The sequence below is a fragment of the Cottoperca gobio genome, chromosome 6 (genome assembly GCF_900634415.1).
Source record: "Cottoperca gobio chromosome 6, fCotGob3.1, whole genome shotgun sequence".
Taxonomy (NCBI): Eukaryota; Metazoa; Chordata; class Actinopteri; order Perciformes; family Bovichtidae; genus Cottoperca; species Cottoperca gobio.
In genome coordinates this window covers 9,694,013-9,711,562 of record NC_041360.1, presented here as the reverse complement: position 1 = coordinate 9,711,562, position 17,550 = coordinate 9,694,013, and the positions used below count along the sequence as shown (strand labels likewise).

General features: G+C 40.6%; 2 protein-coding genes across 2 annotated transcripts; one reads left to right on the top strand and one right to left on the bottom strand.

Moving 5' to 3' along the window:
- The first annotated feature begins 3,864 nt into the window (after positions 1–3,864).
- Positions 3,865–7,086, top strand: mterf2 (mitochondrial transcription termination factor 2). Its single transcript, XM_029434830.1, is given in 3 exon segments — positions 3,865–3,945; positions 5,305–5,725; positions 5,727–7,086. Coding segments are annotated over 2 exon segments (1,128 nt in total). The 5' UTR covers positions 3,865–3,945; positions 5,305–5,317; the 3' UTR covers positions 6,447–7,086.
- Positions 7,087–12,262: 5,176 nt separating this feature from the next.
- LOC115009852 (dihydrofolate reductase) lies at positions 12,263–17,209 on the bottom strand. The gene is made up of 6 exons (XM_029434119.1): positions 17,017–17,209; positions 16,872–16,921; positions 16,447–16,552; positions 16,195–16,321; positions 13,569–13,684; positions 12,263–13,080 (listed from the first exon to the last, which is right to left on the bottom strand). The coding sequence occupies exons 1-6, from the start codon at positions 17,121–17,123 to the stop codon at positions 12,990–12,992; spliced, it is 597 nt and encodes a 198-aa protein (XP_029289979.1). The 5' UTR covers positions 17,124–17,209; the 3' UTR covers positions 12,263–12,989.
- Between the last annotated feature and the right edge of the window lie 341 nt (positions 17,210–17,550).

Here is a 17,550-nt window from a genome sequence, read left to right as displayed (position 1 = left end):
GGGCAAAGAACCAGAGCGTAATGCACTTCAAGCGAAGAGGACTTGCATAAATAGTCCCCACTATGTTCATCAGAGAAGGCAGGAATCACCAATGAGAAGTCTTCTGATTTGTCACCAACATTTATTTGCATCTTCATGATGCTACCATTGATTCTCCCCATTGGTGTCTCCCATTGCTGGTTTGTACCTTCAGAGGGGCATTTCAGTACCACTCTGTCCCCCTGTGAGGCAAACATGTCCCTGCTCTCACTGTTGTCTGGTAGGTGCATGTTTTGGAAACTGAGACAAGTCTTACCTTTGCTCACAAGACAGTAAAAGTTTTGATTATTCTTTAACATGCTTTCGTCAAACAAGAGCAACGCCCCGTTGTCTCTGACCTCCACGACTCCCTTTATCTCTTTCACCAGAGGATCCAGCGACGCACTATCCAGGAAGAGTGTTAGCTTTTCAAAAGGAAACATTTCGTGGTACCAGCGCACAGAGGTTCCCTCCGAACCAATGGAAGTGTTGTTGCACAAAAGCACAGCCCCTTCATCTTCTTCCTTCACAATGATCTCTTCAGATTCAACCTCCTCATCGCACACAAAGAGCTGCTGTGTTTGCTGCCTGACTAGAGTCTGGTGCCGCCAGCATTCACTCCTGTAAATCCCAGTGTCCTCGTGTCTGAGGTTACTGATCTGGAGACTGAGCAGGTGATGAAGTTTGTTGATGTGGATGCGACCCTGGAGATCCGCATGAGGTGTAATGGCCGTGTTGTCAGTTGAGAAGTTGCCAAGCAGCTGGTCTCCCTCCGGGGCACATCGATAAACGACAATATAATCCCCTTCGAAACAATACCCCATGTAGATAATGGTGTCCTTTGCCCTGAACAGTAGCTGTGTTTCCTCATTGTGGACCTGGTGGAGGAGGAGGAGGAGAAGCAGAAACTCCAGGAACCTAATGGAGGTCATGTTGTCTCTCTGTCCCGGGCCATGTGTTTGTCAGACTCCTGAAAGTGTGCTTACAGTAAGCCTTTTGTAATGTATTCATATTGGTTTGTCACTTTAGGTCCGCCTACAGATAATATCAGTTTCCTCCTCCTCATTCTTCTACAAACACACTCTCAGCTTCTGAGTGACAGCCGTAGGAACACACACACACAGACACAGACACACAGACACACACATACGCACACACGCACACACACACACACAGACACACACAGACACACAGAGACACACGCACGCACGCATGCGCACACACACGCACACACACACACAGACACACGCACGAATGCACGCACGCACACGCGCGCACACACACACACACACACACACACACACACACACACACGGTGATGTTACTCTATTAATGACAGGAGTGGGTGGAACGTCATTAATTTATGTGTGTTTTTCATGGCAAACAACACACATTTGCAGACACATGCAGTGCATGTACCATCGTGCTCTTATTCAGTGAGTTCACTAATCTGAACTAAATCTAGAAGTGTCAGGCAGTTTTTGTTATCACTTTGGAACTGAGAAAACACAAAGGACTCATTCAATCTTGTGCTGCTTATCAGCCTGAAGGTTCTGCATCTTTCATATTGTGCAATAGTTGAGCAATTTGATACGCATCAAAGCTGTATAATCAAAACACCCTCAGGTCAAACAATATTTAGGAATACAAATATTTGTGGTCTTTGGTGTTTCTACAAGTGGCCTCATAATGTTATAATAACAAATGTGTTTAATATTTTTCTTATTACGTGAAGATTTGAGATCGTAACTGTCTTTGTTGATGTGCAATCCATTTCTAAATACACAACATAGCGGGGAGAGTATAATCTGTAACTAATACTAAACTGCTCTGTTTGATTATTTGTTAATAAGATATTTTGCTGGTCAGAACTTCTGCCCAATAAGTTAATATGTCACCACAAATCAAATGTTGACGTTGAGCTACTATGCTCAAAAATAAGTAAGAAAAATTATTTATTACTGGTGTTGCATTCAAGGTGAAATGCCTCTAGTTCTAAATTGCACAACCAGGAAATCACAATAGCAACAGTAAAAGCTTAAACCTGCTTCACAACTGCAGTATATGTGTACAGTGTACTCTTGAGCAAAGCAGGCTCTCTCTCTCTCTCTCTCTCTCTCTCTCTCTCTCTATATATATATATATATATATATATATATATATATATATATATATTTATATATATACATATACATATATATATATATATATATATATATATATATATATATATATCTTTCTCTTTCTCTCTCTCTCTCTCTCTCTCTCTCTCTCTCTCTCTCTCTCTCTCTCTCTCTCTCTCTCTCTCTCTCTCTCTTTCTCTCTCTTATATGACAGAGCACAGTGTCTGGAAAACCCTGTAGTTTAGCCACCTGTGCAGGAAGTGGGTCAGGGGCTGGCTTTGGTATCAAATTATGTCATTTGCGTAAATGGACCATAGAAATAAATTATTAAAAGTTCTCCAGTTACAAAATTGTCTCTGTGATGAGGCATATTTAATTTCTTAACTTCACAAAGCAGCACCCGGTTTGTGAGCATCTGCAATGGCTCTGACAGCTGGTTCCAAATTGTGCTTGTGTTGCCCAGTGGCAGTTTGGAAAAGCTTCTCCTTTCCTCTTCCAGTTCATTGCCTTTGTTTACGTGTCTGTGCCAACATTTAATCGGAAACCCTCTATTTTGTCTCTTGTTGATGCTATTATTCTCTTAGGTTTGGGTGACTGTGCTGTAACCTGGTTACAGTTTTGTCCTTATTTGAGTGTCAATAAACACAACGAAGTCACAATAAATGTGTGGCAATAAGTCTATGCAAGTTACACACCTGACACCAGCTACATGTTTATCAGAGGTGCTTGACAGGAATTGGATCACAGTCCCAAACAGATCTGGGGACTTACATAAGAGGATTGTGCATACTGCCAGCATTATATATGCATTTGTGACACCTCTTAGTTCAATCTGTCTGTTCATTTGGTCTTGCCCAGTGACAGCTTCCCATTGCTTTTGCTTGTAATGGCACCTTTTAGATTAAAAGAAACTGCCTATGTTTTAATTTCCTCATTCCTGCTAAAAAGGAGTATTGTTGCAAGAGAGGGTTGTAACTGACTTCGACCAAACCCTTGATACAAGCCAAGGGAACAAGTTGACTGCAAATAAAAGAAGGGTGAATGACACTGTTTACTCTGCAGGCCGCATGTTGTTTTATGTCCCTGATTAACTATAAAGAAAGTTGTTTCCATGAAACACATGTCTCACTTTTCAGTGTTGTGCTTGGACACAATCTATCTAACTAATAATAACTATCAATGCACTCAGATGACCAGCTCATTCCTGTCAACACATTGAGTAAAAGAAAGAGGCCCAAACCTGTTTTCCTTTGAAGCATATCATCTGTTTACTAGTACATAAACTATAATGAACCCAGCTACCCACTCAGCACCAGCAGCTTCCGTGCTGCTGAGGGAACAGCTTGCAGAGCTGGTGATCAAGCATCATGATTAAGCACCAACTGTGAGAAAACTCTCCGTGTGTTCAGTCCAATTCAGCCCTGCACTGATTAGACTCATCAGGGCCCCGTATGCTGCAGGGTTTGGAGGCGCACCAACTGCTGTTTGAGATACAGACTTTTGCCAAAAATATTTCATTACTGGACATATGGGCTGCAATAAAAGAGCAGAGCTTTGAAAAGAAGAATGAAATAGGGCATTGGGAGCATACAATCAAAATAATACTTTTCTACATTCTGTATTATTCAATACAAATCAAATCAAAGGTATTGCAGGGTCACATTTGAATTGATCAGGTTTCACTGCTATGCAGTACGAGGCGCCGCCTCTGCGTGGCGCTGTGGTACACAAAACATCTCTGCTAATAGTAGAAGAAGAAAACAGTTTCATAATATAACGTCACATCCTCTAACCGCTGCTAAAGGTAACTCATTTTATTTTAAAATGCCAATGTACTAGCTAAGCCTTCATTGTATGTACACACGTCTATCAACAGTTAGTGTTCGTTGCCATGTTAAGTCACGGGGTTGAATCACATTATGTACCCGCAATGTTCTTGTCTCTTTTAGCAGCTAGCTAAACAGCAAGCTACATATCTAATATGTTTCTATAAATAAAAGACGAGTTCATTCAACAGACTTTTATTTTGAAACTAAATGTATTTAGTTATCCGCGCTAACTGTGGTAAGATGTATTGATTCTGCTCAGCGTGACAATACAGTGCCTTAAGTTACACTAAGGTACTTTATTATGCTTTAAATGTGTTTGCTGATGGTTGTGATTTGATACATCGACGAGTTCGCTCATGATTTTCTACTATGAAGCATCAGGCACCAGCTGTGCAGAATAACAATCGTCTTCTGGTTTGCATACTGTTTTATCAAGGCAAAGCTGTAATGAGTGACATTAAACAAAATATTATAAAGGAATAACATGAATTAGAATAAGGTTGATTGCAAAGTGGGTTATTCACTTACAGGGAATGTGCCTTGGTGTTTGGTACGTACAGTAAAGAGGAAATACATTCAAATGTAAGCAACGTACTGCATGGGGCGAGAACATGAAAATATATTAGAAAAAGAACAATACAAATCATTTTAAAATGCTATAAAAAAATAATATAACTAATATGTACAATAGAAATCGTTTTTTAGAATGAGAAGGCTGTACAGCTTTGTGCAAGATGTATATTAATATTATAATATGTATTATTGTTCAGGGAATGTGCAAAAGTGAAAATATGGGTATGCTCTGTGTCAAAGCACCAGGTATATAACAAATTGCAAACCAATTGTATCAGCATGTCAGTTTGGTAGTAGTTTGTGGTTTTCTGGTGGGAGAAAGATAACGAGTAAAGAAAATCAATAAAGAGTTTATATACAGTACCAGTCAAAAGTTTGGACACACATCAATGAGAAGGTATGTCCACACTTTTGATTGGTACTGTAAGTAGCACAACTGTGCTTGTTTACTGGAAGATCCAGAAATATCCCCTGGCTGTGCATAATGTCAGGAGGAAATTGTTAAGAGTCATGATTGTCAGTATCCTGTCCTGATGGAAGCACTGACCAAGACCGATGTTTGGCCTAACAGAGCATCACCACAGCTGCTACAATTGATTGATTCCTGTTGGGGATGTTACTGTGCATCACTGTAACTGTCTTCTCAAGCTGTCATTATGTATCCACTGCTACTTCAGAAGGTGAAGCTTGTGTTTTTAGTAATTTTAGCTGCCTTGATTGGTTGTCACCCACTGCAGTTCCTTTATCTCTGGCTCCTTTAGGTGATCCACATCAATGTTGCGCTTGATCGCAACATCCCTGTGCCTCCGGTGCCAACGTGCCACAGCTTTACCTTTACACCTAAGACCATGTGCAACACTGAGCTCAGCAGAGAACCAGCAGACCGTGGAGGCTCTCTATGATCTCTCTGTGGACATCCAGAAGGTCCGGAAACTTAAAGGATGGGTCCTGCATCAGAGCCCAGCCTATACAAAGGAAGTAGCTGATCTGCTGAAGGACATGGGAGCCTCGGGCTTTGTCATTGCCCGGATCCTCGCAGTTCACCCTGAGGCGGTCCTCTGTCACCCAGAGCAGATGCAGGCTCAGAAGGAGCTGTGGATGTCTGTGTGCCCGAAACAGAAAGAGCTGGTTGGTATCATTGAGAATTTCCCAGCCTCCTTCTTCACCTCGTCAAGCCACCACGGACAACCAGCGGAACAACATCGCTTTCTTCCAGAGCTTAAGCCTCAACAAGCGAATCATCGCTAAGCTCATGGCCAGCACTCCCCAGAGCTTCAGTCGGCCAGTAGAGCAGAACGAGGTAATGGTGCGCACCCTCCAGCAGGCCTACCAGGAGCTTGGCGGGGAGGAGGCCAACATGAAGATCTGGCTTCAGAAGCTGCTGACTCAGAACCCGTTTGTTCTAATTAAGCCCCCCGAGGTGCTGAGGCAGAACCTGCGCTTCCTGAGACACAAGGGCTTCAGCACGGCCGAGCTCCTCCGCCTCCTCTCCAAACTCAGGGGCTTTGTCACCGAGCTGAACCCGGACAGCATGCGCCGCACCCTGGCGTACTCGCAGGAAACCATGGGCTGTTCCGAGGGAGAGTTGCGGGACATCATCCTAAACTGCCCGGCTCTGCTTTACTACCCTGACGTTATTCTGGCTGAGCGCTTTAAGGGCCTTCTCAGCGCTGGAATCAGCATGTCTCAAATTAAAGAGACTCCAACCGTTTTGGAGCTGACCACGCAGATAGTTAATCATCGCATCCAGCAACTGAGGGTGCATGGTTATGACGTAAGAACAGGTAGTTTGGAGGTCCTAAATGGCACTAAGAAGGACTTTGAGATGAGCTATGGAAAACTACAGCTACGTAGAGAGAGACCACTGTTTAACCCTGTCGCGCCTTTAAAAGTAGACGACTAAGAGAGGTTGTATGGACTAATGCAAGTGGATTAAAGTTATAACTGGATGTGTTATAGTCTTGTGATAATTAATGTTATGTCAGATTAAACTTTTTAACTTGATAGTGAAGATTCCTGAGAGTACATACTCAACAGACTTCAGAAAACAATCTCAAAATGCAAGATTTAATGGGTGTAAAAACAGGCTTAAATTCAGTATCTTCTTCAGGTGCTCAAAACTGGTATGAGGGATCACACTTAGGCAAAGTTACAGCGAAAACTATTTTTTTTAAACTCCTTTTCTGCTGCCAAAATATCCAACCTTGTGGAAGGAAAAGTAATTAAAATCCAATTAACAAACTACTTGTGAGTCATGGTACAAGCCCTTATTTTCCTGTAATTAGGTAGTGTGACTCTAAACAGCAAATGCAACCGTGCATAAATTAAAATGTTCACTTTTAGACAAAAGGAAACGCACTGTTTTTCAGGGAGTCTGAAGGCATTACAAAAAAGAAAGCAGCACACTTTTACTGCGGGAGTAAATTCCTGTTGTATGATTTATATAACGACTTCGCAGAGAGTGAGACAAATGCAACAGTTTTTAAATATGTCACGCTTTTTAGGGAAGATATAGTCTCTTGCCAAATAAAGAATTTATCACAGCTTATTTACAAGTTATCTCATTAACATAACCTCACATAAACCGATGCATGACATAACTGGGTAATGAGTATAACCGAGTACAACTGCGGACAAACGAGGCTTTTCAAAGCTTTTTATTTACAGGCTGTGCAAGTGTCTCATTTTCACACAATGTTTTTGGCTGCACAACTGTTCCTTTCAGGGAGGAAATCTAACGGTCTCAGATTTGTATTGTTACTTTACAGATGGAGACACTATTGTAAGACATGTCACTACTGAAATGTCATTGTCATCTCAAGAATTCAAATGCAACCAAAAAAGGAAGGAAAATGAAGTTCCTTTTGATTTGGCTTCTTTAAACGCACTGCAATATTTATCCAAAAAGGAGTTTCTGTCCATTTGTGCAAAACAGATTACCATTAAGTTTGGTTTTATTAATTAGGTTTCCCTGTCTGTGTGCATAATACGCTTTTGGGTTAGTGCCCACATTTATTTTAGCGTCGGCCACAAAATGAATATACAATCTTACAGAGCATTGTCTAACTAAAAGAGGGCATTGCTAAAAGGTCCCCTCGTCTCGCTTTGAACGCGTCTTACGCATGTTTCAAGGGCTTTGAAACATTAAGAGTGCCTTTAATGGGAGTGAGCTGCACAGCTAATGAAGCCATGACTTTATGCCTGAAGGTTCCCTCGCTGTCGTAATGTGGACGATGGGGGTCACAACAAAGAAAGAGAGGACTTGTGTGTCCGGAGGGAGGGAGGGGGGCTAAAATACGTTAACAACTTCCACTGCCCATCTGCCGCCGCCTGCATCGCTCAGCATGGCTCCGTAGTCATGGTGATAGCCACTGGGCAGATGATGCGAAAGTGAGTGCATCTGGTAATGAATTTGTGCTCAGCAGATGGATGCTTGACTAGAGTTCATTTTTAAACCATTCACTACATGGAACCCCTGAGGGCCGTACAACAAGACCTCAAGTACACTGCAGCTGATGTACTGAAGGGTTCTCATTTTACACCGACATCCATGACATTTTCTCAAACTCATCATGTTGCGAGGTTGTGTCTTTCAATGGTGCTCAGTAAATAAACACAAGGAATTAATCAGGATGAGACAAGGCCTCAGGTGTCTAAATGCAAGTGACCTCTATTTCTTGCCCACTGTCCTCTTGTCCTTGGACGCCGTGTCATCCCGCGCCGTGCTTTTGAATTACGAAGACAAGCCAGAGAGGTTAATAAGAGGGAGAATAAATTGTCCTTTTTCATTTCAAACACGACACTGGTTGATATTAGCCTTGCCTAACAAATAGCTTTTATGGGTCATATATCTCACCTGAAACAGATGACATCTGCAATTAAAAGCTTTGATTTCAGAACTTGGACGACCACTGCTGCAGTAAATATTCCTCAGTTAGAGTCAGTGTGAGTTACATTTTTATTCAGAAGTATATTCATCAAAAGCAGCTAATGTAGGAGAAAAATAAACTTTATTTGCATCTGAAATATTCCATAACACTCAATGAATACTGTGTTCACCACAAATGAAAACCTAAAGTTACAATATATATTTTAAATTGGTTTCCCTACACAGATATTGTTATTGCTGTTTTCTGTTATTACTTGTCTCTCAAAAAGAGACTCCTACCTTCACCCCGACGAAACACAAATATACCGTACATGCTGCAGGAGGAAAATAAATGTCACATTGATGAAAGTTCAATGAACAAAAGGTAAATACCTTCTATATTTAACATTGTGTCTGAGATTCACAACTTTGAAACACAGGCTCATCTGTCACTACTGGTAGTTTTGCTTGTGCCGCCGATCGTATCACTGTCCCTCTATCTTTTTAATCACTCACTCATTCATTATTTATTTTTATAATCTCATTGACCATTTAAAGCAGTGGTTGCCAATGTTTGTCCTTGATACTCAGACTACTGCTTTTCTTTTTAAATCTGTACACACGTGCAACAAATAAAATGAACGATGGTTTAGCTGCTTCAGTTTCAAGGTATTGTGCATGCTGGCTCACTGTCACACTTACTGGGACACTTGAAAAGAACAGAGCCATTGTTATTGGTATCAGTTACACTTGTGCTTTTCCTACTGTGAAAAATCTGAATGTTTCCTATGAAAAATTATGGAATTATGGAGGGGTCTCCTCCCAGCTGAACATGCCTGAAACACCTTCCTAGGGAGGCGCCAGGTGGCATGACACTTTCATTTTTAATGTTTAATGAGTACTAGAGCATTTTGCAAACTAAATGTGTCATTTTGTCCGGCGACTTCCAGTTTAGGCTTGTCTGTAAATTGTTTTGTCTTAAGAAAATGAGGAAAACTGTTTTAGCATTCCTCTTACAGTAGGCAAGCCAGTTCCAGAGTCCTGGTATTGAGCATGCTGGCTCACAGTGATGGCTTAACTGGGGGCTCACACACATTGTTAACGTTGTTAGAGTTGTTTGTCACACCTGTGTTCTTCTTCTAAAATATCTGCCGTGAAAAAAGACTCTTTGTTTCATCTTGTTTAATATCTCACGGTATTTTTGTTTGTCCTACATTGCAATGCTCCTTTAATGTTTGGGTGTATGTGTGAGTGGATGACTTTCTGTCTCAGAGTGGATTTGAAAAACACAAACAAATGCTCATTGAAAATCCTTTCGACACACTGCAGCCCCACAGCCCTCTGTGCAGGTTGACGTTGTGTGGAGCTTTGCTGGGAACCACACACGATTACCAAACCCTATGTAATAATAAGGATAGCTGTGCTGTGCACTGTATGTTGTGCAGTGGCAAGGACAGAAAACCCCACTTGGAGATGGCACATAAGGAGGTAGGCATGACTTTCAATGCCTGTTAAGTTCAAACAGTGGCTGGTAATGTTGCAGAAATGCAATAAAGTGCCAAACATTCATCAAGGGACAGATTTTCGCTGATAAAGGGGAAGAATGTCTGACTAGTTCTCAGAAGAATTAAACCCTCGTGCCTCGCTTTAAAAAAAGTTGCTTTGATGTCAAAAATGTCTCAAAAAATAGCTATAAAATTATATATTGATATTATTTTAATATATATTAATGTGTAATCTTTTAAGGAACATCAGTCCTTACATCACTGCCAAATATTGATTCATTTTCTGAATTTTAACCCTAACATTCCAGTTTGTTTTCATAATGCCTGGAGATTTTTTTCAGACTGATATATCTCATGTCTCTCATGTGGCAGGTTGCCACTGATAAAGTTTACGTCAGGATCAGGAATCGTGACAGCGCCTGCTGACCTGGTGCTGCTGGACACCGGGAAGCCTTTTTGTCATTTTTCTAGATTCATCCAAACTTTCTCTTTTTTTCAACACAACATAATTCTCTGTCAAATGTTGTATTTGTACTATGTTGTTTATCCTGTACATACGACATCTATTGCACGTCTGTCCGTCCTGGGAGAGGGATCCTTCCTCAGTTGCTCTCCCTGAGGGTTATAACATTTTTCCCCCTTTAATTTTGGGGTTTCTTTTAGGGAGTTTTTCCTTGTGCGATGCGAGGGTCTAAGGACAGAGGATGTCGTAACCTGTACAGTCTGTAAAGCACACTGAGACAAATGTATAATTTGTGATATTGGGCTATACAAATACATTTGATTTGATTTGATATATGTCAATGATTAGCAACAACATTGTTTTGGATGCATTGCATTAAACATATAATACAGCAGCGATGCCCATTGTGGAAACCAGGAAAATAGTACATGGAAAACATGATCTCAGTTGACATAACAACTATTTTGAAGCCAGGGCTCTAGATTGAAAGCCAGTTATAATAGAAAGCCTAATGTTATGCTGTAATGGCCGTGGGATCAAACATTTTATTGGGAAATGTTTTGTCCTTAAGGGTTTGAGTGTCTTTTTTTTGTTTACCTTAACAGTTTATCATAGACTTATTAAATGAGGTTCAACTTCCAAGATTTGAAGAAAAAAAAACTCACACCCTTGCCAAAATGTATTTCATATGCATTAACATAGCCAAAACTTTAAAAGCCAATTGTTTTTGACTATGAGGCACAACGTTTGAGCACATCCGTGTCTATTTGATCCGAGGGGAAAGATGATGGCAATAGGAAAATACCAGAAATCTCAAGAAACTTGTGAGACAAAGAAACAAAGGTCTTTTTTACTTGAACCATTAACATGAAATCTTATGTATTTATTTATTGTTTATTTGATAGGGACCAATACAGTATACATAGAGAAGTGCACAACTATTATCCAGTGCAATGTATCACAGCATTTGTAGCTACTGCTAATTTCCAATGCCCGTCCCCAGACTGGCCTTTAAAATAACAATTATAAAAGTCAGTGGTTAGATCTGAGGTTCCCTTCAGGTCTAACCATAGCCAGTCAATGATGTCTTTAAATCACTCTATAAGGTGCCATCGCCTAACTTTATTCCTTATTGTTTAGTTTTATTGTTCTGATCTTTAGTCAATTCAGTTTATCTGTAAACACAATACTTTGACCAAGTGCCTCTGACACAGGGGTTTGAAAGTACAATTATTTACTGAGCATTAAAAATCTCCGACCTCCTTGTTAATCGTTTTGTTATTACATATCTCCTTCCTGTTTACGGTTTCATATAACTTTGATTTATTCTGTAGTAGCGTCGCTGTGACCATTTTTATTATAACATTACTATTTCAAGATCATCAATACCCAATAGATATAGAGCTTACTGAGACGTGTGTGTGTGTGTGTGTGTGTGTGTACACTTTTTGGGCTTATGAGCTACTTTTGAAATGACCAGGTCCAAGTGATCTAACCTGTATTTAAAAAATGCTGCGACGGGGGTGTGCTGTCTGCGGTTTGTGAGACGGACGGACGGACGGGGAGGTTGCTGGTGCATAGTTCACTCCACTCATCTCCTTTCCTCCGCTCTGTCTCTGACTTTAAGTGTGTGTGCGGGAACGAAACAGTGGTGAATGCGCAAGGCAAGAAAAACACAAAAAAACTTTCTGGGGGCGCGGGGTTCCGTTGGGGGAATATATATGTATATTTTATTTTTATCTACCCGCACTACACTCGCGATCGACCTTTTGGGCACCCCTGTGTTAGTGTAGTAAATTATCAGTAACATAAATGTGAGCTTTCTATCCTTTTCTCACTGATATGCCTCCATCTAGTGGTAGAAAAGGATCACATACAACCAGTTGAAGAAGGATCGTTTATTCAAAATGAAAAATAAATTCACAAAAATGTCATTTGTTTCCCCATTAAAATGTTACCATTGATTTATTTTCAATAGGAACCTCCTGGATTCACAAAAGACTGGACAGTAAAAACCTTTATCAATAAGTATGTGTCTTTCCATTTATTACCACAACAAATTACAAGCTGCAAAATGTCTCCATATCTTTCTAAAGAACAGGACAGTTATTATAGAATCGAAGAAAACCAGTAGGACAATTCACTTGTGGCTTTCTAAACTGGCATCTGTCATGTTGGCTTAGAGAGGACCAGATCTGCTGCGCTGCACACAGCACAGGCTGTCATCGGCCTAGGCTGCTGACTGACTCGCTGACAAGCATATTCTCTGTGCAGCTGCAGTATTACTGAGGAGGACGAGATGGGAACGCTGACATGGTGACAGCAGAGGGTGGCAGTTGTTTTTGTTTAACACCAGAATGTATCAAAAGCAGCAGCGATGGAAGAAGAGTGAATACACACATAATGACAAACTGTTAAAGTGTCAGTGTTTCAAGTTTTTTATGAATTACAAAGCCTATATTTACACTGGAATGTTCAGTAAATACAAATCGTGTTAGCGAGACTTTGATTGAATTTATAAAAATATGATGGCTCCAGCCATCGCAATGAATCTTGAAAGGTTTTCAAAGAATGAGGGATTTTGAGTGTTTTATTTTTCTCTGTTACCAGCTACACCGCATCGCCACTCTCTCTCTTAAATACTTGGAATTTGTACTTAATGCCGTTTTCCTCTTGAATTTCACTCGGTACACCAGGAAATCTGGTTTGGAAACAAAAGACAAAAAGGTTTTGTGAGACAAATATAAATAATGAAATGGATAAACGGTATTCATACATATAGGCACTTTTATTGTGAAGTAAAACAATCAGCAATGTATTGCCTCTAATGATAGAAAACCAAGATAATAGCAAATACAAAGCAAGAATCTACCTTTAGTGAACATCATTTAGTAAGTTACCGTTCAGTGCAATTGAAGTAACATTGTTCTTTAAAATAATATCACAGAAACCACCATGGTGATGTCAGAAAATCCTTTTGAGCTGAACTATTTAAAACAACCCAGTCTTATGGATAGTGCTGATGTTTGCTTTGTAACAAAAGGGGAAAAATGACTTTCTCATGGAGCAGCAGCAAAGCTTTACGAGTTTAAAAACAACTTTTGCACATAAAAATCATTCTTCAACTGTTCAGACGTGGGGTCAAGACAACATGCACTATAATGGTCTGAGGATGAGATGGACACATACCCTTCTTGTACTTTAAAGAGTCCTCTGTCAAACTCAGGAAAGAAAACGTTGCAGTCAAAGTCTGCCATGACCTTCGTCAGGTAAATCAAGTCACACCACGGATGCTCCAGCGCTTCCTGATACAAGAAACAACAGAGATGCTGGTCACATTGGTCACAGTATTAACAACATGGCTTTTCCTTTTTAATTCAGCACAATATGGGATATAAATGAACTTTTATTTTGGAAGAAAACATACTGAACATGTTAACAGTTTTCTGTTTACCAAACCTGCTGGTGTGACATAGTTGTAGGTTTAAATCAACACTGAACTACACGCTGTCGCTCTATCATTAGCTTGCATGCTGCTTATACATGGAATCGGAGTTTCGGGCTTCCGGTGAATCGCAATGCATGCTGGGGTGGCGTGTCTAGAAAAGTGAGCACCAACTCTACAAGGGCCGCCATATTGGATTTCTTCTCCACGTGTTTACATTGTATTTAGCTTATTCTTCAAGCGTGTTGTAAACAAACCTACTACTCTACAATGAGTTCTGAACTCCTTTCTTATGATGAGGTTCAGATGTGGAAAGTCGAAGCTTTGAAAGTATTTTGCCGCAAGCGGAATTTAAAGGTTTCAGGAACAAAACTCGAGCTTATTGCCAGGGTGTTTGCTGCATCAGAGACGGGCATTGAGGAGCAACCAACAGCTAACGAAAGACTTTCAATCACAGAAAAAGAAAAGACTAAGCTTTTGGTTATGCCGAGTGGCGTTTCAGTGCCTGACATTGCAGGATGGCTGGGTCAATGAAAACAACAGCATGACTTCTTGGCCGCCGATATACCTCAGCGATATAATATTATTTTTAACGTCTGACCACCCAGGGAACGATGTCGAGTTTCATAAACGAACTTTGAACGAATACAGTGACAGTGACTTTAGTGTGTAATCATTACTCTTCTAGTTATGGGATTTGTACACCGAAATTGTGTGGTGAAAGGATGTTCAAACAGTGGGAAAAAACGTAATAAAATAGATCGTGAAGTTCACAATGAGATTCTGCCCATTTATTTCGCTTTTTTAGAGTTCAGAACTCATTGTAGAGTAGTAGGTTTGTTTACAAATCAAACCCCAAATGTAAAAACAGGCTTGAAGTAATAAGCTAAATACAATGTAAACACGTGGAGAAGAAATCCAATATGGCGGCCCTTGTAGAGTTGGTGCTCACTTTTCTAGATACGCCACACCAGCATACATTGCGATTCCACCGGAAGCCCGAAACTGCGATTCCATGTATAGTTTGTGCCGACCACATTGACCTCATGCAGGAAGCGATATATGAATACATGTTCTAGATTTTACGAGTGGTCAAGAGTACACTTACCAAGATAAGAAAGATAACATCTCGTTTTTACACTCCACAAATGTATGAATATTACATAAGTAAATGTAGATTATTATATATTTTAGAGTACCGTATTTTCCGGACTATAAGGCGCACTTAAAAGCCTTTAATTTTCTCAAAAAGCGACAGTGCGCCTTATAATCCGGAGCGCTTTATATATGGATTAATTCTGGTTGTGGTTACTGATCACGAAGCGATTTTGTGTGGTACACGGCGCTCTGTCAAAATGTTTTAGTACGACTTTGGTAAACTACAAAGCCACACCGCTTGCAGCATTACGGCTACCGTAGTCCGCGTCGCGGAGTAATACATACTGTGCTTCACCATAATATTACAGTGTGTGTGTATAAGGACCCCAAAATGGCACCTGTCAAGAGACACGCTTACGACGCGGACTTCAAACTCAAGGCTATCAGTCACGCAGTAGAACATGGGAATAGAGCAGCTGCGAGAGAATTCAACATTAATGAATCAATGGTACGGAAGTGGAGGAAGCAAGAAGATGACCTGCGCCAAGTAAAGAAGACCATTTGGCGGTATCAGACTGTTTTTTTTACGTGTTACAACTGAACAAGGTTGGGAGTTATTGTGAATACGCTCATTAACGTTTGAACAATGTTGAGAGTTATTGTGAACACGTTTAATAAAGTTTGACTGACTGACTTATCTGACTGTTTTGTTTCGCTTAATGCGCTTTATAGTCCGGTGCGCTTTATATATGAAAAAAGATCGAAAATAGACCATTCATTGACAGTGCGCCTTATAATCCAGTGCGCTCTATAGTGCGGAAAATACGGTAATTATACTGATTGGATTACAACATTTATGGGCTAAAGAAACTGTATTGTTCCATTAATCCCAATGAGACTATAAAGCCCTATGGATGATATTATTTCAGCTTCTGAATGGCTTACATACTGCTATTAGATGCTTTTTGATTTTCCTGTAACGCCAGGACTGACACTCTGGAAAATCACAAGTTTAATTGTTTAATTGTTCTTCTAACAGGCTGTTTTGGTGACATCGCTCCAATTCTTTGGAATAAGTGTTTGATTATTATGACTAAGTAAACCGGTTTGAAGTTGGGTGGAGCTGGTAATGCTGGGAATCACGGGAGGGACTGGACTGTGGAAACATGTGAGGTGAAGCTCAATAGGGGCCCACAGCTAATTTTCTCCAAACTGATTTTCCAGCCGCGCTCTCTGCCATATTTTTCAAGAGACTCAATGAGACTAATTTACCTTGTAGACCTGCGTCCCACCAACAATCCAGATGGTCTCAATCAGGCCAGCGAGGGGGGGCTCTCCAGCCAGACGGACAGCAGCCTCTAAGTTTTTACACACAAAGTGGGCGTGATCTGGAACCGTGCTGTAAAACGAGAAATGTCCATTAGATGAACAAAAGTGAATAACAATGAAAAACCAGGATTGGTTTCTGGATAACCCAAAATATCTGGAATCGTGAAGCAAGTGTTTGTGTGAAAGAGCACTCACTCCAGTGTCGAACTCAGCACCGCATGCAGAGTATTGGCCAGTGGGAAAGTACTTTTTGGGTGGGAGAACCAGCACAGTTTGCCCCAGACCATCATGTTCATCTTTCCTGAAATGGACAATAATAACATATTTGACCCTCCACCTCTCATCTATTGCAGCTCTCACGACTCTTCTAATGGCACATAGTACAGGAGTGTTTCAAAACCTTGAAAGTTTTGAGTACCGAATGAATTGCACCCATTTCTAAAAAGGAGAAAACTGTCAAGTATATGGAAATCATGTATGGTATTTCACATCATGAATATATTGAGGTAGAATACATTTAGCAAGGTTTTATTAGTACAATTTTGGTATAAGTACAAAAACACAGGTGTACTTTTGGCTCAAGCATTTATATATGATGCAATATTGACGTGGAGGAATACCTGGTTTCGACACCCTTGTGACATTGTTCAGGAACCATTGGAATTCAAACCTGTAAGAGTCACATTTTCAAAATGAAACCAGAAGAACCGGCAGAACACGCTGAATACATCATATGAGACGTCACGACAAATGTTTCACTCTTACGGTAAATCCCAGGGCATTTTCCCGTCTTTCCCGATGCCCCCATCATTGCAGACCGCTGCGATGAGGCGAACAGGCTTCTTCTGCACTTTGTCTCCGATATTTTCCATCTCCAAATAGCACAGGATCGAGGATCTGCAACACGAACTGCCTCTGTGTGCGGAGACAATTTATTGAGGTTTGAACTCAACTATCACCGCCCACTGACCGGCAACTGCCAATGGACACGGTGGAGCTTCTGTGCATCCTCAACGTGATTTTACACTTTGCTTCCTAGATCACAAAGCCTCTCCGAGGCTAATACCGCAACATTGCGTGACGTTCACACAGCAATCTGACTCGCTCACAAGGTGTCACACTGACAATTACACAGTTACCGAAAAATAAATTGTATTTAATTTTTAACCAGTTTACTTAGTGTGAAGAGACCAATCAGAGTGCAAGTTGAGCCTTATCACAAATACACTTAATAATACACATAACACCTCGAGAGCGCAAATAAATGTAATTAATAAAGTTAATAAAGCGTGATAACCA